The following is a 26,029-nucleotide window of genomic DNA, read 5'->3' as shown; positions in this document are numbered from 1 at the left end:
TTTTTCAATCAATCGATGACAATAGATTATAAATAATTGTTTAACTCTTCATAAATATTACAAAAAGATTACTGTAAAATGATAAATATATTTATGAGAAAGAAACAATATTAAATGAATAAAATGTTCAACGTTTAAAACATTTTACCATCGAAATGAATCATTGTTTTTACTAGTATTGAGTACTATATAATTAGCAATATTTAGAGTTTTAAAGTAGATATGATTTTATATGAACAAAAAGTATTTTTAACGCGCGAATGAAAGTATATTGCACTGTTTGCGTTACGTGCGAACTTGGAAAAAAACTCTCGTTAATCCAAAGCAAACTGCTGCATTTTGGATTTTCATCCAAGTACGTAAGTAAGCGCAACGTGGCCTACACGCACTAACTGAACAAATAAATCGGTACTCAATAAAGTATCAAAACTTGAGAAAAAGATGTAATTCTCAAGTAGCTCATCTTTGATTGAGAATGTGTTTTAGTTCCGTGAGTTTAATATTCTTATTCAAGGAATAAACTATGAGGCTGCCGTTGCCTCGCTTTGAACGAAAAGAATATAATCACGCTATTTTTATACGTCCTTCTTACTGTAAAAATACTACTTTAATTTTGATTTCAAGAAAAGTAGACAATCTTACACACTTAACTAATTGACAGTGATGAAAATGTAGAGCTCTTTAACTATAAAAACGTATAGTATTGATTTAACAAGTTACTGAATACTCTATACCATTTGAAATGTTTGAGACTATGTATCTGTGATTCTTCATAATTCGTGTCCTTCGAGCATACACTGTCCCGATTTCCCGATTGAATTGTTTTATTTTAATATCAAAACTTGTTTCAAAACTAAAAAAAATTATTTTATACTGATGCGAAACATTTGTTACAGGTTTATTTAAATCCCCTCGTTTACTTAAATTATTATCTTCAACTAACTTACGATTCCGTTTGGCATTTTCTTTACTCATGCTAAATAACGCAAGGACAATATTTAGGTAACTTTTAACATTTTTCAAATCAAAATATTGAAAATAGCAGACATTAATTCAAGGATGGAAAGTTGATTTTACTATAAAATACTAAGATAAAAAAATTATTTGAGATGTCTCGACTCTAAGTCTTACGGTACAATATCTAACTCATCATAAATTTGTGCACAATGTGAATAATGACGGACGAATCTCATCCTTTACTTGCATGTATGAATAAATAACTCTACATAAACTATATTTTTTCGAAGAACAAATAAACTGTGAACAAAGTTTACGAAACTATATAATATACAAAACGCCTTCTTCGAAACTGTCCTTTACTTGTTGAAAAAAAGAGAATCAATAACTTGAAATGTAAGTATTATATGAATAAAATGATGTTCTGAAATATGTAATGACAAGTATTTGATATATAAACGCTTGAAACATTTTTTTGGCAATGCTGTTGCCAAACTTTGAACAACCGATGGGTCACATGCTCAATGCTGCTTCGGCTGTCAAGACGTTTTAATCCTGTCGGAAACGATTCAAATTCTTGTAATCCGAATTTCGTAAACGAAAAGAAAACTTTACGTGTTAACACGTGCTACGAGTTTATCAATTGTTATCGTCATAGCGATTATACATAAGAAATGTTCGGTAATGAGCTAATAATATTATATAATGAATGTAAATATAAAATAAAAAGAAACCAACAATCTGTTATTGTAATAAAGAAAATATACGAAATTCAAGGCTTTTGAAAAATTACGAAAACAACCATTTTATCGTGCATGTCAATATGACTTTAATTTGACTTTTTTTTGCTCATGCAATAATTATTTAAGCGCTCTATTATACAGAGCTTAAACATTCATTCATCTTTTTTCTTAACAAAAATATAAATACATTTTACACTTACGAAACTAACACAAACTATCTTACAAAATCTCTTAATATGGCTTAGTTCTGTGATTTTTGTCGTTACGACTTTTTTCTGCGCCTATTTTTATGGGTCGTTTTGAATTCACATTCGTTTCACTCTTAATTGGCTCAGATTGCTTCCATACATTGATTACTCCAGATTCACCCCCAGTGACTAGGCAACCACTCTGTAGAATTATTATTTGAAAATTAGCAAGTATTAGATAATTTTAAGATTTCAGTCAAATCAAAGTGGTTAATTACATACCTTTTCATGTAACCAACTGTCACGAACGACTTGTTCATTACCAGGCATACTGTACTGTAATTCCAATTGATTTTTTCCAAAACTCAAACACTTAAGGGTTTCCCTAGAAAAATTAGTTTTTATAATAAGAACATTATTTTCATTTTTATGATAACACTAATTTAATAAAACTTACTCTTTTGTTGAACTTGATCCAGCAAGTAAGAAAGGACTACCGAATGAATTTGGACTGTGTATTCGTACAAGATAACAGCTGTCTGGGTCATCATTCTATATATAACAAAAATAAAAATAATAGTTAAATATTTTTAATTCAAAATTTTTCAAGAGATGTATGAAGAATATCTTACCCGAGACAAAGCAAGATCACTTCTGTCAAATTTCAGGTAAGGAACTGCGTCGTCATATTTCCACAATTGGAGTGAATGAGTATGTGTTGTACACCATAAATTGTCATTAGCAAACCATCCTATTCGATCCTGTAAATACAACAATTGTTATGATTGAGGTATTTTTCATTTGAGATGAAAAAATTGAAAGATCAACACTCACAACTGAAGATTCTGTGTTTAAAGAATACATCAAAGCTTGATCTTCTGAAGATTGCTTAAGGTCGAAAACATTAATGAGACCATCAGTACTTCCAGATGCCAAGGCATCTCGTTTTGTAGGATGGAATGCTAACGAAGTAACGTCATCCATGTGTGATTCCCAATAGCCTCCAAGTAAATTATCTCTACCATTAAGTTTTGAATTACTATACCTTACATCCCAAAAAAGGATGAAAGCATCGCCTCCAATGTGTTCAGTTCCACCAGCCATGAGTCGTTCTTCACAGCTCAAATCAAAACTGGCCAAAGGTTTGAGTTTACCATCCTCAGAATTGTCTAAAAAACAAATTCAATTTAAGAAATTTTCTACGAAGAATACAGATAATAAATCAATTACAATTACCTTTGAACTCTGCGACAACTTTGCCCTTGGCCCGTAAATCACAAGCTGTGACTGTACCATTTTCACAGGCAGTGTAGATGATATTTTTGGACGTAGGACTAAATTTGATACCAATAATTGGTGATTTGTTGTGTTTTAATACAGCAGTTTGACTGAGGCCATCGTTTACTGAGTAAACGACGCAACTATGGTCAGCTAGAGCGACAGCGATCCTGAAATCTCGTTCGCTAGAAATAAAGAGAAAGGATACGCAGCGTTACATTAGAATTCTAACCAAACAACATACGCAATTTGAAGTGTCCCCCAATAAAAAAGGAAAAATACCTCTGGGTACCGCACAGGCCGAGTATGTAATTTTGCTCGTCGTCACTATTGACGGTCTCTTTGAACGCAACTGCATATTCACCTTTGCTTCTTGCCAAGCACTTGGCTTTATTGTTGTCTACACTCAATCGTTTCAACGACTCTTCTATTTTCGACATGATGGCTTCGTAAACATGAATTTCGAAACCACTCGTCTACTCGGTTGAATTCGTTGATTTTGTTTAATCCGTTCGACTTTTGCGTATTTGACAATTAATTATAGCGCGGGGGTGTGTGTTAAGACAAAAAATCACAAACGTTAAAGCTCGCAATTCGTAAATGTAACCTTCTCCGCGTGTAGTACGGAAGCACGTTTTCGATACGACGCAATATGTGAGTGGCTTTTCCTTTACTGACACGAGCTATAAGTTCCAGAATTCCATGAGCTCGCGGTGTTCTCACGAGGCAGCAGCATAGCATCGTAATAATCATAATAGTCACGACGTAAACATAAACAACGCAAGCGCGGCGCGCGCTAATCCCATTTGTTGGCAGAAGTGATTTTATTTTTTTCAAATTATTTTTTGATTTCTGAACATCGAGACTGAATCATTGATGGAATTTTTGATACAATTCAATAGATCCATTTTAATAACCAAAACGTAGCGTAACTCTAAAATTACATAATTTAATTGTTCGTGAACGATAAGGGCGAACATGCGAGTATCGGCGGTCGTTGGCTTGGCAGCACTTCTTAGCGGCAGCATTTCGCAACATCTTTGAAGTTTTGAATCGGTGAGCAGTAGCAGCAGGATTTGAGCGGACTGACGGTTATTTTTCAAGTCTGTGCAGAAACGAGATGCTGTCTAGTCTGGCCCTCGCCCTGTGTGCAAATCAGTGAATCCGCGGAAAAATTGTTCATTCGCGCGCGCGATGAGCATGTCAAGGCAACAGTAAACAAGATTGAACAGTATACAGTGTCTAATAATACGTAAACAAGTATTTTAGTTGCAGGAATTTGACAAGGTTTCATATCAATAAAAAGTAGAGCTCGCGAACATGTCGGTCAACAAAAGAAGATGGGCAGGAGAACTCACAGAATCGTTGTTGGAATTTCAGAGTAAGCTTTGCTGTTATATAAAGTCTCGTGTTGATTATATTTTCTTGTGTGTTGAATTCAGATTGATTGTAAATTTCTGTCTTGAACTGATTATTTTGACGTTGGATTCCTGAATTAAAATTGGTCACGAAATCCATGCCTCAAGTGTTTATAACTTTATCATATACTAGATTTGCATTAAAATTTAAATTAATGTGAAAAGGATTTAATTTGGATGATTAGTTACTATTATACTTGTCACTATCTTGATTGTTTTCCTGCGTATAATCGACCAGGTTACGAATTTAAATTAAAAGAACATTTTGAAATTTATGCAACGAATTTTCGTAAAAACATGTTTATCTTATTTTTTATTGTGCTCTAATTTAGGTCGCGAAAGCAGCAAAATGGCAGAATCTTTAGATAGTGGAAAAAATGTGTCTCATGAAGAAAATATATCATCTATGTTGGAGAAATTGCAGATTCAAAACCAGACTAAATCCAGTTCAGAACACTCTGCATGCACCCACAGTCAAAGCAATGATAGCAATTTGTTTGACAAGAACAACTCTACAAATAGTGCTTCTAATTTGAGTTTTGTCAATGATTTATCCGTTAAAGATTTGATAAATTTTAGCGCATCGATTCATATTCAGGATGATGCTGTCAATGGAAGTCCATTGCTTGCTTCTAATGGATTACTCATGTCTAATGTAAATGATGAAGTGCCTGAAAATAATACATTTGGAAGTGACACTATCAAACCTTCATCTCAAAACTCAAGTGCTCATAATACAATAGACTTGAGGTCTACCATGAGTCACCCACTTATTTCAAATGGCAACGTGATGGATCTTATAACTATCAACTTAGATGATGGTTCTTTAAAAAATATTACAGATTCCAGTTTACATAGTGTAACTGAAATTAATCCTCCTAAAAATAAATCCATATCTCAAAATACTGGAGCTAGTAAGAGTTTTTTTTTTATAAAGTTTTTATAAATCAAAAATGTATTAATATTAATTGGTCTTTAATTTTTATAGTTGCAGATGATATCATCAACAGATACTTTTCTTCTGCTATGAATGAAACTAAAACAGGTCAAGAATTAATAGCAGAAATGGATAAACCTGAAGTTTGGGATGCACTCATAGCTTTAGATCAAGCTTTATCACCAACAAATGAATATCCTCTAACTCCAGAAGAAGAAACTAATTATCCATCAAATGTTTTGACTCGCCTCTCACAGAAATTTAAAAAAACCCCTGCTCGATTTACAGAAAAACTTGTCTCCTTGCTGGAAGATTCTATTTTATCACTAGAGTCTCCAAAGTCTAAACCTAATTCTGCTAATTCTTCAGGAATTAGTTTGAACAGAATGACCGGTGAATTTCGTAAATTATGCAAATATATTGATGATGGAAAAAAGATGATTGCAGATGAATCGATGCCTGAATGGGCACCAACTTTTAATATGACAGTATTTGATAAAACAGAAATTCAAGAAGAAATACCTTTAAACATAGAGGTACCAAAAAATCCTGCGATAAAAAGAATCCTTGAAGAATATACCACACCTAAAAGTCAAAAAAATTCTAGGAATAATTCACCTATCAATAGGTTTACTCCGAGTGCAGATAAATCTTTTGAGTATTGGGAAACAGTGTGTAATTTAATGTGCGAAAGTCAAAAAAGTGCAGAGAAAAAACAAAAAATTTTTAAAATACCTGAATCCAAAGCCCAAGCTAAAAAAGCTATGGAAGAAATGTTGATTGAAAGTGAGAAACAGTTGGCTATGCTTGATGAAAGTATAGTTGACGTAAGATGTTCAGAGCCTTGTATAAGATTAAACAATGAAGTAAAATTACAAATCATGAATACTCCTAGATCAAAGTCAGTATCACAATTACCTGATAATTTCAATGATAAAATTGAAAATCCTAATTCTTCCAATAGTGATCATATAATGGAGCATCATGAGTCGATAAAAAGCAATTCAGATAATTTGAAAGAAAATGAAATAAGAAAAATTATATCATATTTAAATGATGACGAACAAGAAAATTCTAATATTGTTGAAAGAAAGAACTCTACGATTTGTCTGAATGAAACCATTGAAGATAAAAGCCCTCTAACTAAACTTCAAAAAGATAAAATTGAGTCAACATTAAGTTCAGAAAAAAGTTTCAAAAATGTGTCTATTGAAAAAATAGAAAAAAATAAAATTAATGATGATTTGGTTTTAGATGATACTGTCATTATACCAACCACAGAAGAATCTCAAATGGATGACGATGATGATGAGGATTATGAACTTCCTAAGAAGAGGAGAGAAATAAATCTTTATGGTAAACGTATTTTGGAAAACAGTTTTGAACTTAGTCGCAATAGAGATTTGAATCTTCAAGAGTCATTTGAAAGGGATTTTGGTAGAATCGCCGATACTCCGAAGAATGTACAAGAATCAATCGAAAAAGATTTTCGTGAAATTGTCGATAGTCCTCAGAATGTACAAGAAACGTTTGAAAAAGATTTTCGCAAGGACGTCGACAGTCCTCGAGATATATCAAACGACTATTGTTCCAGTGACAATGACGCTGACGACAGTGACACTGATCAAGATTGTTCTCTTTTGATGGAGATCGCACAGCGTCGTCAACGCTGTTTAGATACGGCCAAGCTCATGATGGATATCGATCGCGAAGATCCAACAAGTAGCGGTGACGATACCAAGTGCCTGGAAACTTTATATAAATTCGGTATTCAGGATAAAACGTTTGCCGATGTCGAGGGAGATGCCAAATTCCTACACACCATCAGTCAGTGCGTGGATTATAAAAATTATTTACGCGATAAAAGTAAGCCCATTATAAGTATTTTGCAAACATCGATAGAATCTCCGGAAATTATAAAAAATAAGGCAACGTCGTTCATGAGAACTAATCAGTCAAAATTGGATTCGACGGTTAAAAATAAGCCACCGATATCGGCTAGCAAAAAAGTTACAGAGTCGAAACCCACTCCAAGACCTGCAGCGATTTCGAGAGTGACGCCTAGAATTCCACCCACGTCGGCCAACACAACGAATCTGAAATCTACTCAGAAGCAAGTTTCGAAAAGTATCTCCAAAGTTGAGACGAGACCTGGCCTATCTTTGACGACCGGTTACAAGACAACGCCCAGACCAGCTGCCAGTGTCACACGTTTGGCAACACCAAGACCCGCTTCGAAAGTCAACCACATTCCGACTCCACGACCAGCTCCAAAAGTTACGAGAACGGCCACGCCGAGACCAACTCCGAAAATCACGGTTCCTTTAACACCGAGGCTAGGTTCAAGAGTTACAAAAACGGCAACGCCGAAGCCGACCCCGAAACTTTCGCAAATAGCTACACCGAAGCCAGCTCCGAAACTTTCGCGAACAACGACGACGCCGATGCGTACTCCGAGGCCAGCTCCGAAACTCTCGCAAACAGCGACTCCGAGGCCGGCTATGAAACTCTCGCAAACAGCGACTCCGAGGCCGGCTTCGATACTTCCGCGAACAGCGACGCCAATGCGAACTCCCAGATCGGTAGCTGCTACAGCGACGCCGAGAGCAAAAACGACGACGTCGAGATCGACTTTGAATGCCGGCAATAAAAAAGCTCCTATTACGCCGGCTCCGAAAGTTCCGATCGGCAAAGTAGCGCCACGTAGCAGACAAGCTACGCCGAGCGTACTCAAAAAATCATCGAGTTCGCTTTATTCTGCGTCAGAGGCCAGTATTGGAAGTAAAAATTCATCTACTCGTTCAATCAACGATCTTCAAATGGATAAATCGACCTCCATTAATAAACCAACATCGAGCTTACTCAAGAAATCGTCATCGAGTCTGCTTTATTCTGCGTCAGAAGTCAGCATCGGAAGCAAAAATTCATCTACTCGTTCAGTTAACGATCTTCCAATGGACAAATCGACCTCCATTAATAAACCAATGCGGAGCGTTTCTCAAACGGATGAATCGACTCTGAAATCGAGCAAGTCGACGTCGTACTTCACACCCCCTCAAACGCCACCTCTATTAGAAAAAAGCGATTCGTTCTCGTCGTCCAAACCGTTGATACTATTCGATGACAACGTTACGTTGAGTCCGGCAAAATCTTCATTAGATGAGTCGCTGAAAGTAGATACTGAAGAATACTTAGTAGCAGCTACGAATTCGTCTCCCAGCGATTCTCCTGAACTTACCAAAAAGCTCCACAGCAGATTATTATTAACTCCAGATGCAACGTCGAAAGGGCCCAAACTTCTCTTTACACCGGGTAAAAGTCCAAGGCCCATGGCAATTGTAAGAAAAAAGCCAAACTCGTATTTCGCCGAGCTTACACCCAGGAAAAATAATTTGGAATTCGATTCCAATAACGTCAAATCACCGATAGGATTGTACATGATCAGTACTGATGCCGAATTAGTACAAAATGTTCGCGGGGTAACTAATGATAGATTATTAACCCCCGTCAAGGGCTCTGGATCCGATGAAAATAACGAACTCAAGTTTAGATTGAGTTCAAAAGAAAACAAGGTAATTTTTTTTTCCTGGATTATTAAATGTTTGAGAAAATGTTTTATTAACTGTAAAATAATTTTCAATTTATAGTCTCCAATGCTGAGTACTGATGGAAATTTTGTTTTACCTACTGTGAGGTATCAATCTGCCAAGAAAGTTCATATGGTAAGAAAATGTCTTTCAAAATTTGCATAAGATTATGATTTAAATGATTAATATAATTCAATTGCGAACTTTTCTCATAAACAGATTGCTGATAAAAATCATTCGCCTCTTGTAACTAGTTCTAAGACGAAAAAGTTATTAGCACCTATTGAAAATACCGTCGTTATACGACACGAAGGTTTGTACTTTTTTCATATGCATACTAAACTAAATCTCATAATGCTGAGGGTAAATAATAAATTTTGTTTGCAGGTCGTGTAATAGATTACGATAATTCACAAGTGGATTCGCCTGATGCTGAAATGTCAGTGCGAGTCCAAAAAGTCGCAGAAAAAACGTCGGCAAAAAAAAGGTTTCTATAAGCTAGATTCATAAGTAAATTTGTACATTTTGGTACGTGTTAAGTATGTGTTTTTTATTAATAGAAAAACTTAAATGTTAATAGGCTATATTATTTTAATTTTTAAATTTAAGAATCGCTTTAGTCAAGTAGTTTAAAGTATGTGTACTGTGTCATCGTGTAAGATTTCTGCAGTATTAAGCTCATGATCAACGAATTGTTTTTATTAATTCACAGTATATTTTTGTGTATTCGGAGAAATTTTTATAAATTTTTAATAAAAAAAAGGTATTCAATTATTTACTTTTTAAAAATCGCATATTATTTTTGAAAAGTTCGTCCAGTAAGTTCCAGTAGTCTCTAGAGTAGTAATTTATGAATCACTTCGATTCATCATCGAATTATACGAGAAATTTCTAGGAGTATCTAGAGTTAGATTAAATGCACTCGTTACCATCGACCTATGACGCAAACTTTCATGAAGATTCCCGTGGGAAATGCCCGCATGACATGTACTTGCTTCCACCTATAGAGCATGACTCAGGCTCGTATCGCGTACGATCGACGAGGCAGTGAGTATCTTATCCACGCTTGTACGGAGCGCTGGGCCCGCTTCAACGACGAGCCGAGCCTGCTCGAGCTTTTGCACACGGCACGCTCAAAGCCGGCTCTATACAGCGCCGGGATGAGAAGTGATGGCAGTTGATGCGCCCGGCGCGTAAAAGGGGTCGATGGTGGTGGAGATGGGCCGCTGCCGCTGTATAGCGTGCCCATTTCCGGGGGGTGTTGCACACGGGCCTCTGCGGACTTTCGGAAATAAATACCCGCTGCTCGTCGCTCTACGACACAGTTCTACGGACAAGTATATACACACCGAACAAGTAGATCGCTGACTTATCCGACAAGTATTACTTGCTACTACAACTCAATCGCTGCTGTAATAAACATCGTTTTTTGCTCAAGATAATCATGGATAAAAAGGAGTGTGAGTATAACAATTTTTTCGACCAATTATCGATCGCGACGCAGTAATCGACTCATTTCTAAGCAGAAGTTTCTCGTATTTTCTAGAACGATTCTTTTTTTTTTCGTCCGTCTCTCGCAACGTTGCGCTTCAATTTTCATTGTGTTTTTGAAATATGAGGCAATTTTGTAATAATTTTCTCGTCTATATTCAACAGTGATAGCCTATAATAATTTTGTGCATCAAATTCGCTTCATTCTATAAATTTTTTACCAATCGTTACCGAATCGTTTGCGACTCATTTTGAACTTACACGCTAATTCGATCATCGGAACGATTCAAAACGTGGCGGCTAAATTTTGCACACGGCACGTTCGGCTCATAGCAGGTGAATGGCGCGTTCGTACAAAAATTCGACACCTGCTAGACGTAGTAATTTCTTCATAATTTTGCATCTCTAAATTTGATTGAGTAACGACGTGTTCGTAAAATAAAGCTATTTTTAATAATGCATTCTATTTTTTTGTCTACACACAAATGTTACTGTTGTTAAAACTAACAAATCTACGAAAGGGGGAAAAATCCATCGCGCTAATTTTCCGATACAATTTCCTCAAACTGCGTCATAAGTAAAAGTTATGCAGTATGGCGTCTCGAAACATACGTGTCACCTCGTATGTGCGACGCATCATCGACTTTTGTTATTTCTTTCTCTGGCGTCTATATACTGATAAGATGGCCTTTGTTGCCTCGCTAACATGCCTCATGCATAAATACCTACGATACATCATATCTTTCTCTTCTCTTTTTCAAGGTCAACCTTAACCTTACGAAAGCGATCGCTTGAATTCTTTTACCGTAATTATCTGGAGAACTAAAATTTGAACGTATATTGTGTGTTTATTCTCCATTACGTAATTCGTTATCGTATTGTAAACGGCGCGACAACGAAGGCAACACGTAGGCCATACGTTTGTCATATGCAACGAGACGCAACTTTTTTTTCTTTTTCGCAAATTCGAGAGGAAATTCGTCAATAAAATGAGACTTATCGTGAAAAAATTTGTTAACAATCAACAGGTAATTGCCAGGAGTGCGAGTGCTGCGTTGATTGCGGAACCGGAAACGACTGCAAATGCAAAGATGACTGCAAGTGCTGTGGTTGCTGCAAAGGTAAGAATTTACGCGACACGAGCGAAAAGGCAAAAAAAAATTATCACTTTATTTTGAAATTAATTAATTTATCCATTGATATTAAAGGGCAACAAGCCAAGAGCTGCGAGCTCGTGAAGAAAGCCGAGGCCAAGCTGAGCTGCTGCTCTTTGGAAAAAGCAAAGGCTGATTCGTGCAAGAAAAAGTGCGCTTGCAGCAAGGATGACTCATCCTCGTGCCAGTGCTGCGAGGCTTGCGACGGTATGTATATCAATACAAGCGATCACGATCGATCGCTCAGCAGTAAAATTTGCTTGTGAATGCAGAGCCGATACGAGTATTAACGTTATATTCATTCATTACAATTTGCAGATAAGTCAAAGCCATGCAGCTGCGGAGACAACTGCCAGTGCTGCAAATGTTGCAAAGGTGCAGACGCGAGCAAGCTTACCGGCTGCGGCTGCTCCAAATCTGCTGGCGATTGCAAGTGCTGCTCTGCGTGCGGTGGTACGTTATGAACAATTTTTGTTATCATTTCATTCATTCAATACATTCAACGGAATTGTATTAAAATTTTATTTCGTTTTCCTTAGATGATTCTAAATCATGCAAGTGCGAGGGTGAATGCAAATGCTGCTCTGGATGCGGAAAATCGAAGAAAACCGGCTGCGGCTGCTCCAAGGCTGCTGGCGACTGCAAGTGCTGCTCAGCCTGTGGTGGTACGTTTACAAAAATTTCCCAATTTTAATTTTTAAACAAAAATTTTTTTAATAACGAATTGTATGGATTTTTCAGATAATTCCAAGGCTTGCAACTGTGAAGGAGATTGCAAATGTTGTTCTGGATGTGAAAAATCCGTGAAAACCGGGTGTGGATGCTCCAAGGCTGCTGGCGACTGCAAGTGCTGCTCAGCCTGTGGTGGTAAGTTTAAACAAATCTCTAAACTTTAATTTTTAAAAAAATTTTTTTAATAACAAATTTTATGAATTTTTTAGATGATTCCAAGGCTTGCAACTGTGAAGGAGATTGCAAATGTTGCTCTGGGTGCGAAAAGTCTGTGAAGACCGGCTGTGGAAGCTCCAAGTCTACTGGTGATTGCAAATGTTGCTCTGCCTGTGGTGGTAAGTTTTAAAAGTTTTTGCCCATTAAAATTTTTATAATCGTTATCAAACTGAAAATTGTATTATTATTCCTTACGTAGATGATTCTAAAACTTGCAAATGTGAGGGAGAATGCAAGTGTTGTTCTGGATGTGGAAAGTCGGAGAAGTCTGGATGTGGATGCTCAAAGTCAGCCGGCGATTGCAAGTGCTGCTCAGCTTGTGGTGGTAGGTTACGATTAATCACTTATAATTTTATAATTATGTATATTTTTCTTAATTTTAAATTAAAATCTGGTTTTCATTTTTCACAGACGATTCCAAGGCTTGCAAATGCGAGGGTGAATGCAAGTGTTGCTCTGGATGCGGAAAATCAAAGAAGGCTGGTTGTGGATGTTCCAAATCTGCTGGTGATTGCAAGTGTTGCTCTGCTTGTGGTGGTAAGTTTTAATGAAACACGAAGTCAATTATTTTTCTAATTTGTTATATTACGGGACTAAAGTTTGATATTTTAACATTTGTAGATGATTCAAAATCATGCAACTGCAAAGGAGAATGCAAATGTTGCTCTGGATGCGGAAAATCTAAAGATGTCGTTTGCGGTCGTCGCACCGAGCCCGAGAGCGAGGGCACGAGTTGCTCAAAGCGTACCGGTGGCTGCTGCCAGAAGTGAATGTAAACGTCAACCAAATTGACTTGTAGCTAATTGCAGCACAGCGTCCTGCATTGTGCACTTTATTATACGAATACTTATTATTCCTCACTTTTATTTGAAAAGTTTGTAGTTTAATGCGAACACGATATTGGGGCTTTGAATAAAATATTATAAATTAATCGTTGTGTATCGTTAATTTATCGCCCATACCAGCATCGAGATTTCTGATTCTTCCGGGCTTCGCTAATTTTGTAATCGGCTGCGCGTCGCTGTGCATCCAGTGCATGACAACGAAGATATGCAAATGACACGGCGAACATCAAAGGTTGCGCTGTTTAACATTAATATTAATAAATAATAAACGCGTAGTCGACGATGTATCGCACGGCTACCGTGTAACACTTTGACGATGCGATGCACGCGATATTACGCCTGCTTATATGCCCAATACCGTTAGGCTTACGTGTACGAGAGGCGAGGCTCGCGAAAACTACTGTCGTGCATAGACTGAACTTTGAAAACTCGTTAACAGGAAAAAAAATAAGAAAAAAAAACACATGCATGTATATCGTGACACATATCTATCCGAGCTGCTGTCGCGATTTTAATTGGTCATGTGATTTTCTTCTTTTCCTTCGCGCCTCGGACGTATATAATAACGCTTATCCGAAGTTTTCTAAATAAACGATACATTTGTTGTAATTTTATATGTTTTGCGTGCGCACACACGAGCGCTCAGCGAAATATTGTTGTGATACGCGCGCGCGCGCTCATCGAGTTTTGCAATCTTTCAAACTCGTCGTTGTTACTCGGCGCGCGGATTTTGTCGAGTTGGGTAAAGCGATTTTTGTATGCAAATATTGTACTTTTTCATCGCGACGGTAAAAGCAAAAAAAAAAAGAAAACAAAAAACGAAACTGCATCGATTGTGTTGTATCATGTGTGTCGACGAGTATTATTGAGATTGTTATAATTATTATCATTTATTTATTATTTTTTCTCATTACATGCACAATCGCATGTCCCAAATTTAACGCTCCTGTTGCGCCGTCGGCCTTGCAACTTCTACATAATAATATTATAATCTCGCGGCAATATATCGCGGTAAAAAAGAATTATTGCTCTTCAGAACGTGTATGAATTGACTTACTTTCTTCAAAGAGTCGGCGGTCCGTCTTTTTCCCCCTATTAGAAGTCGATTTCCTCATAAACAAATCGTACGATTGCGCATTATACGGAGTTTCGCGGTTGCCCGATTGTGTACCATCATCAACAAAACCCACTGCTTAATTTATGCAGACGCGGTTGTCGAAACTTTTGTCATAATTTTTCCTTCGTCGAATTATCGAGCGTTTCTACAAACGAAGCCGATTTTTCCAATGTTATAATATTTTTTTTTCAAAAAACTCCTGAACGACAAAAATTAACGTGTCAAGACCGAACGGCGCCGTCTCAGTTTGAATCGGGTGAAATCAATCGCCAAGACGTGTGCGACGACAACAAAAAAAGGATACGATTTCCATTGTGCACGCAGCAGCGCATTTTTTTTTCTCGCTCCCACAATGCATGTAAGGCGCGTTGCATCGTCGTCGTCGTCGCCGGCTTTGCGCACGAGTCCGCCGCGCGACGGAAATTGTGCTGCGCGCGTCAGCGAGAAAGAGAGAGAAATAGAGGTGGAATTTGGTGGGGAACGATCGATAAATTGCCAGGCCAGAAGCACCGTAGCATCGAGTCGAACGCGAGTCGTCTAATCACGAGCAGTGCATACACCCAAGAAGTTGTGCTTTTTTACACGTATCCCGTTCAAGTAGAAGCGAATAATCCCTCAATCTCAAGATGCCAGGACCAAACTGCGGTGACAAGTGCAAGGGTGAGTGGCGAATCTCATTTAGTTATCGATAAATTGTTTACATCGTAACAAAACTTTCAAGCCGTTTGTTTCGGTGTCGTTGACAGCAGTTTATCGTCACATTTGTTGAATATTATTAGCGGCTCATTCGAAAAGAAATGGATAAATATTTTAAACGTGATTTGACAATCCTTGTAAATGTATTGAATAGTGATCAATTTTTACTTCCATACGCGTAATTCTAATCATAATCACATGTAAACAGTAGCTATTCCAAATTTCACCATAGAACGTAAAATGTTTTGCCTACATATAATCCAAAATTTTTCCTATATCAATGAAATAGTAGTTAATTTTCTTACAACGAAAGTCAATTTTAATTCGTTCTCTATCGGATTCGTATTATAATCAAGTGAACGACGAATCGCAATCGTTTCAATTATCCTCGCAGTAATATATAAGTTCATCTCGGTCGAGATCAAACAAGGATGCGCGGAATGCAATAAACGAGCCGATCGTGAGAATAGGTCGCCGCAGCTCTCGGCTCTACTCGGCTTTCTCTCAATCTCTCGCGTGACATATCTGGTTCCTCGCATAAATTCGCATCCATTGTGACTCTTCCATTTCTCGGCTCTCTCTTTCTTTTTTCGCTGTTACGTCCAGTCAATTTTTTCCCTCGAGTTTTCCAGCCTCTCGAGCGGTTTCGAAAATTGGATCGATTACCATATCGGGGCGCGCGTGGCACCGCACTAAAACTCGAAAAATTACAATAATTATGCACGGTAAAAGATGGATCACGGCGAGCCGCATAATGATACGTAATGAGGGTTCGACGGTATACCGAGGGAGATAGGCACGGCTCATTGTTTCGAAGAGGCAATTTTTCAGGAATTTACAGCCTCTGTTGCTCGTTTAGGTTTTTATAGTGTACTGCGCGCGAGGCTATTGTTTTCAAATTTTAACGAACTAGTCATTACGTGCAGTTGGTACATGGGCACGTTGGAAAGTATAGAATTATGTATAGATAAATTGTATGCTAAGATGACGCTGAAAAACAACACATCATTATCCATTTTCGGTATTACGTTACATTGTCCTACACATAAATTTTTTAAATTCGGTTAATGTGAGCAATTATTATCGATTATCCATGTCTAACGTCCAATATTTCCCAAGCGTCGCATATTCTATTTAACTAAATACTATTTAAAAATTATTAATTTAACAATAATAATTATGTGTTCATTTTTTCCCCTTACAGACAAGTGCGGATCGAGCTGCAACTGCGGCGACAACTGCAAATGCAGCGAGGGCACCTGCGGATCCAGCGGAGGTACGGCACACATTATTCTTCTCGTATCACCGATTATCTCATAAAAATCAGCGCGACGCTTTTATTTGTGCCGCCGAGAAAAGTCGCGATCATAATCTCACTCTTATGCGAGCGCGCGAAAAGATAACGATGCGTCGTCGGTTGCGCTGCACACCAGTATACTTATCGTAACGAATATAAACGTCATTGGCGCGTGCGACAGGATTTCCGTCGAGGTCCGCGTCATTATTGTTGTCATTATTATTGCGGGTCGATGACACTCGCCTATGAGAGAGAATTATTAATAAACTACGGCGGTGACGGTGGCGGTGCATCGTGCGCCGACGAGAATTGCATCCGACTTTCTTCGAGACTTCTAATTTCGATATTGTCCTAATAATCGTTGCACCGGTCGTTATCGGTCAGAGTCATCGTACGATAAGAAAGTTTATTTACTCGCTCTCATTCGTACGAAACGACTCTTATGTGTGCACGTCCTTATATTTTTATTGTTTTCTATTTTTGCAGATAAATGCGGCTGCAAGTCGAGCGGAGCTCAATGCAAGTGCAACCCTTGCGAGTGCAAGTAAAATCAACAACGAACAAGTTAAAATGAACAACAAAAATCCATTTGCAGTATTATAAAAATCATGGCAGCTATATAGCGATGGGTCTGGAACCATGGAGTAACGCATATTAATTCAACTGTGCTTATTAATAACACACGCCTACTTAACAAATTGCAAACTAAAAAAATTGGCACCTATTATCTTCGTTGTATCTTCATTTTCAATCTCATTAGAATAAAAATTGGCAATTGCTGTAATTTATTTTATTCGTTATATACTACTACGCAAGACGTAAAATTAAATTTGTAGTTAATATTATATGCAACTATTGATATATAGTTTATTCGCAAAAATCTTGTATCGTTGAAAAAGTAAAAATGTTGAAAAAATAAAATGCATTTAAATCGAGTGTTTGTTTCACATCTTGAAATTCGAACGTCCATTCAAATCGAATACGGAAAGGAATCATCCGACAACGAGTTCTTTGCTGCACGCAGCACTTCGACGTAGCACAGAGACCACTTGAAATCAGTTAACAAACGAGTGCAAACATCGATACACTCACGGAAAACCTCGTAGTTCGATATAATTTAATGTGCCTCTCGCAGTGATTCATAAAAAGAACATCTCGTATATTCGAACGTGTGCAATATAGCCAGTTCGTTATTTGCACAGAAGTCGAACGCATACCAGCACGAGCGAGAGAGCCTATAAAAATTGTAATCCTCCAATATACATCTACATTAGCGGATCGTTGCAGCCCACAATCGAACGTCGTTGAACAACGGTTGGCCACTTGAGCCCGCGTTTTGTCGCATAGGCAGCAGTTATACAACCGCGCGATCTCGAACGCGCGAGTAGACGCGTGAAGTTCGTTGTTTCGTCGGCTCGTTTAATAATCGGTGCTGTTGCTGCTGCTGCCGCTACCGGCGCAACATAACAGCGGTCCTTTCGCATTATACATACATCATACATGGTGGTGATACCGAAGAAAAGCGACGAGCGTCGTAGCGATAAAAAAAAGGCGCGATTTCGTGCGCTTCCCCACCCCACCCCCGAGAGGATCCTTGCCGCGCGACAAGTTCACACTCGCGAACGACAGAAGTCATCATTAACGAGATACGCATTGTAATTTGTATCATCGCAGCGGCTACACGGGCCCAGGCACGCATCTCGCCCCAAGGCGTCGCAGATCTCTTTTCGTAAAGTTTATTGCATGTTGTATAGAACGCGATTAACTGCGGGCAGTAATTTATCGTTCGTTCGTTCAAAACAAAAAAAAACAGTGTTCCAATCGAACTGTGTAAACGTTAATATTCGTGGCTCTGTGTTTATGGGAACGTTTAGTTGATAGCGAAAATTACATCTGCGACGCGTGACATTGAATAGTGCCGTGCAAAGTCTTCGAACGCTGCTGCGCTCTGGCCTGGTAAATAGACGTTCTCAACGGCTTTTTCGGTGAGTTATCGCTATTGTTTTAGAAAATTTATGTGCATCAATTTTACGCAGCAATGCATCATGTCATCCCCATTACAAATATTCTGAACATCGTATGCGAAGTCGCAGTGTAAGTCGAGTATTATCCACAGCGGTCGTTCGAATCGAGCAACGGCGTTTCGTCTCCGAGCGCAACGAAATTCCGAGAAAGTCCTTTCACGCTCGGACGTTGGACCAAAACACGCGAGCGCTCGCACAACAACAGAATGCTGTTTATCAATATCATCGTGTCATTATCAGTCGAGTCGATCAATACTTCTTTTTTCGATGGTGTACTTACTATTCGAACGTTTCGATGATTTCAAATTTATCGATTCGAACGTTATTGCGAGATGAATGCATCAATTTTCATCGGTATTTATCCTTAAAAAAACTTGAATTATTCATTCCTGAAGACACTCGAGATATTTTAGGTAACACTCAAATTATTTCAACAAGTGTTAGTCTTCTAATATTTGTAGTGGTGTTTTGAAAGCTATTAAATTGAAACGATTAGCTATCAATACTTTTTAGCAATAAAACTTAACGTTTAGATATAATTAAATATTTAGATTTAATGGTGCTGAGTAAGTATAATACAAAAGATCATGCTTGAATTTTATAACTACATTCAGATATTAGTGAATTTTATTATCAAAATGTATTGATAACTAATCATTTCAATTCAATCGCTTCTAAGTAACCACTACATATATATTTAAAGATAAACGTTTGATGAAGTAATTTGAAACATTACCTAAACCATCTAAAACTCATTAATCAATAAATGCTATTAGATAGTATTTTTTGAATGATAATTTATGCGAGTAATACAGAAATAACTTATTATGCTCAAACAATATTCAAGAAAATTAACAAGCAACAAATGGTTAAGCGAACAATGGAAAATACTTATCTACCCTGTATGACTTTGTTAAATGTTGATAAGCTAGATATCTTACTATACGTTTCCAGCTTTTGCTACGGTGATTTACCTCTAGAGCTTGAATCATACCATCCATTGAAAATGTATAAGTGTCAACAAGCAAATTTTCCATTTATTAGTAAGATATCTTCTAATTTTCAAAATATGCAAAAACCTCCAATTTGAAGATGTAGTGATTTAATATTAAAATTCATGGTCCGTATAATTACTTTCAAATTTAAATGGTAGATCATACATGGTTATAAAATGATTTTAAATAGTTGATAACATAAGTAACATATTGAGAAAAAACAAATAACTTGTTGCATTTTGTTTTCCATTAAATCATATTGAGTTACCTATGAATACTAAAATATTTTAATAATGGTTACATAAAAACTAATTTAATTTACTAAAAGTTTTAAGATTATAAAGTATAATTTTTCTCTCATTTTTTGCTACGTAAGTTAAATATCTTTTGTTCAACAATGATTTGAATCACCCACATTGACAGAAGCACAACATTTTTTTAAAATAAACCTATGTTGTTATGTTGATTAGAGAAACTCATTAAAAAATTTTAAAATTACTAATAGGAAGCAAATTGAAATCAATAAAAAAAATTATGGAATAATTTTCTATAATCATGGCTATTTTTCCATAAATAATTATATTCACTGCTCTTCTAGATGATTTTAATTTCATTTTATTTCCATTCTAAGCGATTGCTTGATTGTTTTTTTTAAGTATAGGTTTGTAGGGAGATAGAAATAACAACTGAGCATTTATCAACAGTCGAATAATTTTATTTGTTGATTACAATTTCGCAAATGCACTGTTTTTTTCTCGATTACTCTGCTCTTTTGTTTTTCATGACTGTTATGCAATTGCTACGCAAGAATAATTATACGATATGAGAAAACGTCGAAATGTTTATGAATCGTTTATAATGTTTATTGATTAACTTTAGGAACGTTCGTGCGTATACTCGTTCAGTTATATTGCGAAGTCCGGATATTTTTTTTTTGGTTCTTTTTTATGTTTTTTCGAGACTCGCGGAGAAGATAAAATAACTAAAATGAATAATCGCTCGATCAGTCTTGATTGGATTACGTAGCGATGATTACAAACATGATTTACAACTGAAATTCATATAACATTTCGAGTATCAATATTCTAGTTTTGGCTATTCAAGTTTTTTTATTATTTAATTTTCATTCACTCGTTTTTTTACTAATACCAACGGAAATTTTTCGTATCACAATACTATAATGAACAGAGAAAGAAGAGGAAGGAATAAATCAAAGGGTAAAAATTCACGTTCAGTAAAATTAGACGGTATACATAGCTTCGCGAAGGAAAATCGGAGGGAAATAAAACATTGCGCTGGCGAATGGGCTAAAAGTATACGATAGTAAAATCGCTGCGCGCGAAACTTGAGACATAACTCAGTCTCGTTATCTGACTCGCAAATAAGGCGGCACACGCACAAAAGTTCGCGACATCAATCTAGCCTTTTTCGCCCCGGACGCGGAAGAAGATTTTGAAAGTTGAAACAATCCTTACATAGCCCGCGGGTTTCGCCCTGACGTACGAGCCCCACGGGGTATCCTCGAGTACGATTTCGATCTTTAAAGCGTCGTCCACTTTACCGATCATCCTAAAAAGAATCATTTTTTTTATTTACGATTTTTTATTTTGTTTTATTAAAAAAGTGACGTTGAGTACGTTAGGAAAACTCATTGAATTGAATACGATATTTAACTCCGTCGATACGTTCTAAATCATTCATTCATGGTTTTAACATTCAATTATTATATAAAAAAATTTCGTAACAGTCTTGTCGTTAACTTGGTAACAAACAGCAACTATAACTTCGAGTATAAAAAAATTTAACACAATCGTGTGTACAATACGTCGAGTATACAATAATATTTATACATTTCACATATACAGTTTCTGAATTTAATCAATCATAATCACGTAAAAATCATTAGTTTTTCAACAAAATTTACTATTCCCGCTCTCTTCTTGCTTTTGAACAAAACTCATTGGAAAACTGAGATCTCTACAGAAAGCACCAATATTTCATTCAATGAACGACGTCGAGACTATAATATATTAATTATCTACTTCGTGATAAGTTGTATTTGAATTCGATTAGCAAATGAAACATTCATTTCTTTCTTTCTTATAAAATACTCGCACGCCAACCGTAAAAATCTTCCTCGATCATCCGCGCTTGATTCGTGCGATTCTTCTCTTCCTGCGCTGCTGCTGCTGATGATCTGCGTCCAACGACGACGAGATTCAGGAGAAATCGAGTCTCTTCTATTTCGTTTGTCATTTGGTCTCGTAAGCGCCGGCGCCCTGGGGCCCGCCTATGCCGTTGAGGCCGGCGAGATTGCCCATGCCGCCGGGATTGCCGCCACTCGGACCTCCGGCCGAGCTCGTTGGCACGCCTGGGTAGCCGTTGTGGCTCGCCGTCGTTTGCTGATCCACGGGCCCGTTCGTCTGTCGTTGACCAGCCTGGCCAGCACCCGCGGCTCCGGCAGCTCCGCCGACTCCCACTGCCTGTAAACATACGCATAAGAGCACATTTAGTCGATTGGTTTCGAATTGAAAATTTCGAGGAAAGCTAGAACGCGACGTCACGTAAGGCAAACTCGTCATTCGATTCACTTTTCGCTTCACACCTCTCTCGGTCGAGGAAAGCTGCGAGATAATGAGCTAGGAGGGCTCCAAAACTAAACTTGCGCGACTTTCGCGAAAGCGTCGAGTGAGAAAAGATCTCTTTTGGGCTCGGGTGAGTTGTAACTCGTACGTGTGTGCACGTTCCTCCTCCTCGTCGCAGCCACCCCCACGCCGCGCTTTACGCAAAACTGAAAGAGGACTTTCGATGAAGATCTCGAGTTTTGGGGAAAGTTATATATTTATGCAAAGCTCGTGTGCTGCTACTGCTGCGCCAGAGCAGAAGTATACGCGGGGCGCAAAATTTAAATGATTTCTTATGCACGAAGTGACTTGAGCAGCTGCTCGAAACTTCGATGTATAGTGGTAGTAGCAGTAGTCCTATCTCGGCTTGCGCGTATACATTTACATCGTCTCTTCTTCGTTTCCGAACTCGCGCGCGATTATCGGCTTCTCGTTTGCGTCGAATCAAAACTGCAGACTCCTTCTTGAGAACTTAATTACTAATTCATCGGAGCGAACTTGTCTCGGACTTTAATAGGTGAAAATATGAATGAAGTTGATGATTATCGATAAAAATAAAAGAATCATGCGCTCGACTGGCTGCTGGGCAATGTTCCAATCTTGCCCTCGACTTTGCCTCCCGCACGGTGTACTGCGAAAACTTCTTGTCTCTGCAGTTATTAGCTCGTCGCGCGTAAGGTGTTACATAATACAGACTTGAAACTTTCGCGCCGACACCTCGTGGTCTTATGGTTTTATGTACTGTATAAATTTATTCCAAACGATGTGAGGGGGGAACTGAGTAACTAACGCAATTATGCTCAATTTGAACGAACTCTGCCCGCGCCCGCTGCGTGAATTTTGAAAATTAAGAGGCTTTGCGTGCGCGCATAAGCTCGAATAATCTACGAAAAATTCTGGTACTCTAAAAAGTTTCGAAAAATGCCGTAATTTATATTTTTTTTATCGTGAGTGGCGTCAAATCGAAACAGTAAAGAGTTAATACACTCGTATACGTAAATAGAACTTCAGGACATATCATAAAGCGTAGCCAGAGCCACTGTCATCCGTCATTTTTATCTCCGGCCATTATAATTATACGGATTACCCTGGTATAACTCTTTTTACTTTTATTTCCCGCGATTCAATTTAATTTTTTTTTATTTTTAATTTGACAGACGTATACATTTCGAATAATTGAATCGGTTGTTCGTTTTGTTAACTAAACCGAGGTACAGCGAGATTCTTCACGGTTAAGTATCTTTTTTTTCTCTTTCTTTTTTTTCATTCACCCCGCCGGTGGTACACGTATATACATCACCTGAATCGAGCGCCGCGGCCTCCCTTTTTCTCTTGATGCGTGCAACGCGAGCATTTGGAAAGAAAAATAGCAACGATCAACGCAAGCGATCTCCCCCTCAGCTGTACTATAGTATATACGGCGCGCGCGTTTTCTCTTTGAAGCGTAATTAAGTTAACTCACGAGAAAAACTTGTTTTGCTCTCCTTCTTTCTTGCCCGCGCTGCACACAATGCGAGCGCGTAGTAAGTAACTCTTTGGAAAAACCGACGAAAAGAAGTTGTCCGAACTAAATCATCGATCCCCGAGAGTTTTCGAGATGGCTAACTTGCAGCTGGCCAAGCGGGTCACTTTTCATGCTATCGAGACGTTTGGTCTTTACGACAGGCTGCTATAGTGTCGATTTTGCCCGAACCCTTGAAAATAAATATCACGTTGTACCGCGTTGATCGAAGGGCTACCTCGTAGAAGTCAGTATAGAATTGATAATTCGAACCATAGGCGTAAAAAGGCTTTGTTCGTTCTTATAAAGAGAGAGAGAGAGAGAGAGAGAGACAGACAGAGACAGAGAGAGAGGGAGAGTATCGTTTACTCTTTGCGTGTACACAATGCCAAAGGTCATTCGTGATTAATCGTTCAAAAAACGATAATTTTTTTTTCTTCCTTTAACTCGTATCGTCTCGCAGACGCGCCGACTGCGTTCCAATCAATTCAGCGCATTATATTCCCAAACAATCGCACCTATACTTATCGTACATACAATATAACGGGGGCTATACACATGTTATTCGCACCTTCACACACACTCACACGGAGAGAGAGAGCATATTATTCACGCAAAGACTATTAACTCGAGCAACCCTATATGCATACAAACAACACACTATGCTTGATGTATGTATCTATACGCGGCTGCTCGTGACGTGGCTGAAGATCATTTGCACAATGCACCCCCTAATGAGCATATCGCGTTGTGCGCACATATACCCTGACATGCTTACGCACAATGAAAAGCTCGCGCGCGCGTGCTAACGTATTATATGCCGTTAACTTATATTACCGAGATGATGCTACCTTCGAGCTCTCTCGGTTAATAATTATTTTAGTTGAGACGGATTTATTCATCGTTCGACGGGCGAATTTTTTTGTTTATATGTAGTTTTTGAAATTTTTAGCTGTTGACAGGTGACGTGTCAAAGTGTTCAACTGTGCCGTGTCCATTGTAGTAAAAATCTCAATTAAGTATATGTGAATAATAAAAATTGATTTTTTTGCTGATACATAATTATTTTATGTTTTATTTTTCAGAGAGCAACTTCTTACGAATCGTTAGCTTTTGTTTTCGTTTCTAGTCAGTATGTCGAAGACTATTTTCGAAGATGACATACTCGCAGCGTTACAAAAGTATTTCAATTACAAGAGCTTGCGACCGGGACAGCAGCCCATCATTCAGAACATACTCAGAAGCAAAGACATTGTGGTGTCGATGGAAAGTGGATTTGGAAAGTCTGTGTGTTACCAGTTGGCAGGGCTACTACGAGACGGTGTCGCGATCGTTGTATCGCATTCGCCTGCGCGAATGGAAGAAAAGTCCACGGAATTAGCTTCTTTTAAAACCGTAAATATCAATGCTTTTTGCTATTTAATTAGATTTTCATTTAAAGATGATTTCTTAATAAAACCTCAATTCTTTTAGGTGAAGACGGTGTGTTTGATTAATGATGCTGAAGATAAAGATGCTGGTGATTTGAGAAATGATCTAATTAAAAAACGTGATATTATACAGAAGTTAAAGGGTACAAAAGCTGCAGGTGCAGCAAGAGTCAAGTTCTTGTTCACTACGTTCGATTGTTTAGGATCAACATCACTGAAAGAAACCTTGATTGACTTGCATAAAAATAAATTATTGCAGATTTTTGTTGTCGATGCAGCCTATTCTAAGTACCCGTGTTTATCAGAAAAGAAAAATTCCGACTTCGATAGCATTAAAAATATCTATCATAACATACCCATTGTATGTTTAACAAGTCCTATAAGCACTCGAAATTTAAGTAAAATTGAAAAACTGTTGCATCTTAAAAATACTTATATGTAAGTTAAAATTAGAACTTTTTTTCCATTTTCTGATTGCCTTGAAATTATTTCGAGAAAAATTTTTTTATTTCAAGTGTCAATGAGCCGTCAGTACAAAATAATTTAACGTTTAAAGTAATGTATAGAAACGAATATCCACTAGAAATTACGAAATTGATTACTTTTTTAAGAAAAGACTATTCAAAAAAACGCGGCATTATCTACTGCGACGATGAAAATGAATTTAAAGTTTTGAAAAAAGGATGTATTATAAATCTTCGTCAATGGACTCTCGCTGATATTGGGGTATCTATTGAACTGAACGATTTGTTCTGAAATTATTTACGCAAAGGACTATTGAAAAAATATGAACATTTTT

The 26,029-nt window shown here is 37.6% G+C and overlaps 6 protein-coding genes across 10 annotated transcripts in view; 4 read left to right on the top strand and 2 right to left on the bottom strand.

Moving 5' to 3' along the window:
• Positions 1-1,761: 1,761 nt before the first annotated feature.
• Positions 1,762-3,863, bottom strand: LOC106655375 (WD repeat-containing protein 89). The gene is made up of 7 exons (XM_014375746.2): positions 3,449-3,863; positions 3,125-3,351; positions 2,723-3,057; positions 2,521-2,649; positions 2,346-2,440; positions 2,171-2,273; positions 1,762-2,090 (listed from the first exon to the last, which is right to left on the bottom strand). The coding sequence occupies exons 1-7, from the start codon at positions 3,604-3,606 to the stop codon at positions 1,932-1,934; spliced, it is 1,206 nt and encodes a 401-aa protein (XP_014231232.1). The 5' UTR covers positions 3,607-3,863; the 3' UTR covers positions 1,762-1,931.
• A 218-nt stretch (positions 3,864-4,081) lies between these two features.
• On the top strand, positions 4,082-9,862 carry LOC106657609. Its single transcript, XM_014379211.2, has 6 exons — positions 4,082-4,547; positions 4,917-5,498; positions 5,573-9,093; positions 9,169-9,243; positions 9,328-9,421; positions 9,496-9,862. The coding sequence occupies exons 1-6, from the start codon at positions 4,487-4,489 to the stop codon at positions 9,603-9,605; spliced, it is 4,443 nt and encodes a 1,480-aa protein (XP_014234697.1). The 5' UTR covers positions 4,082-4,486; the 3' UTR covers positions 9,606-9,862.
• A 418-nt stretch (positions 9,863-10,280) lies between these two features.
• On the top strand, positions 10,281-13,632 carry LOC106657625 (keratin-associated protein 5-1-like). 2 transcript variants are annotated; one of them, XM_014379231.2, is made up of 10 exons: positions 10,291-10,568; positions 11,628-11,720; positions 11,808-11,960; positions 12,072-12,206; positions 12,293-12,418; positions 12,495-12,620; positions 12,695-12,820; positions 12,901-13,026; positions 13,113-13,238; positions 13,323-13,632. In XM_014379231.2, the coding sequence occupies exons 1-10, from the start codon at positions 10,553-10,555 to the stop codon at positions 13,469-13,471; spliced, it is 1,176 nt and encodes a 391-aa protein (XP_014234717.1). In that variant the 5' UTR covers positions 10,291-10,552; the 3' UTR covers positions 13,472-13,632. The 2 variants fall into 2 exon arrangements, with proteins under 2 accessions (XP_014234724.1, XP_014234717.1); XM_014379238.2 differs by lacking the exon at positions 12,495-12,620 and having other exon boundaries at positions 10,281-10,568.
• Positions 13,633-15,166: 1,534 nt separating this feature from the next.
• LOC106655476 (uncharacterized protein DDB_G0288281-like) lies at positions 15,167-17,592 on the top strand. Its single transcript, XM_014375890.1, has 3 exons — positions 15,167-15,323; positions 16,564-16,635; positions 17,143-17,592. Exons 1-3 carry the CDS (start codon positions 15,290-15,292, stop codon positions 17,202-17,204), a joined length of 168 nt encoding a protein of 55 aa, XP_014231376.1. The 5' UTR covers positions 15,167-15,289; the 3' UTR covers positions 17,205-17,592.
• Positions 17,593-17,828: 236 nt separating this feature from the next.
• The window catches only part of LOC106657088, a 138,333-nt gene continuing 130,132 nt past the window's right edge, over positions 17,829-26,029 (top strand). For 2 of the 3 annotated variants that reach the window (XR_002763642.1, XM_014378386.2), the window contains exon 1: positions 17,829-18,641. The gene's annotated coding sequence lies outside the window, so the exon portion shown is untranslated. Of the gene's footprint in view, positions 18,642-24,885; positions 25,196-25,273; positions 25,669-25,745; positions 25,957-26,029 lie in introns of all 3 variants that reach the window. The other variant, XR_001339504.2, reaches the window with a different exon arrangement.
• The window catches only part of LOC106657093 (LIM domain only protein 3-like), a 40,963-nt gene continuing 35,222 nt past the window's right edge, over positions 20,289-26,029 (bottom strand). For both annotated transcript variants that reach the window (XM_014378398.2, XM_014378407.2), the window contains exon 6: positions 20,289-22,158. In XM_014378398.2, the coding sequence (XP_014233884.1) occupies positions 21,928-22,158 (231 nt within the window). In that variant the 3' untranslated portion in view covers positions 20,289-21,927. The remainder of the gene's footprint in view (positions 22,159-26,029) is intronic.

Source organism: Trichogramma pretiosum, unplaced genomic scaffold (genome assembly GCF_000599845.2).
Source record: "Trichogramma pretiosum strain Unisexual culture from Peru unplaced genomic scaffold, Tpre_2.0 scaffold1, whole genome shotgun sequence".
Classification (NCBI taxonomy): domain Eukaryota; kingdom Metazoa; phylum Arthropoda; class Insecta; order Hymenoptera; family Trichogrammatidae; genus Trichogramma; species Trichogramma pretiosum.
This window is presented reverse-complemented; position numbering and strand designations above follow the sequence as displayed.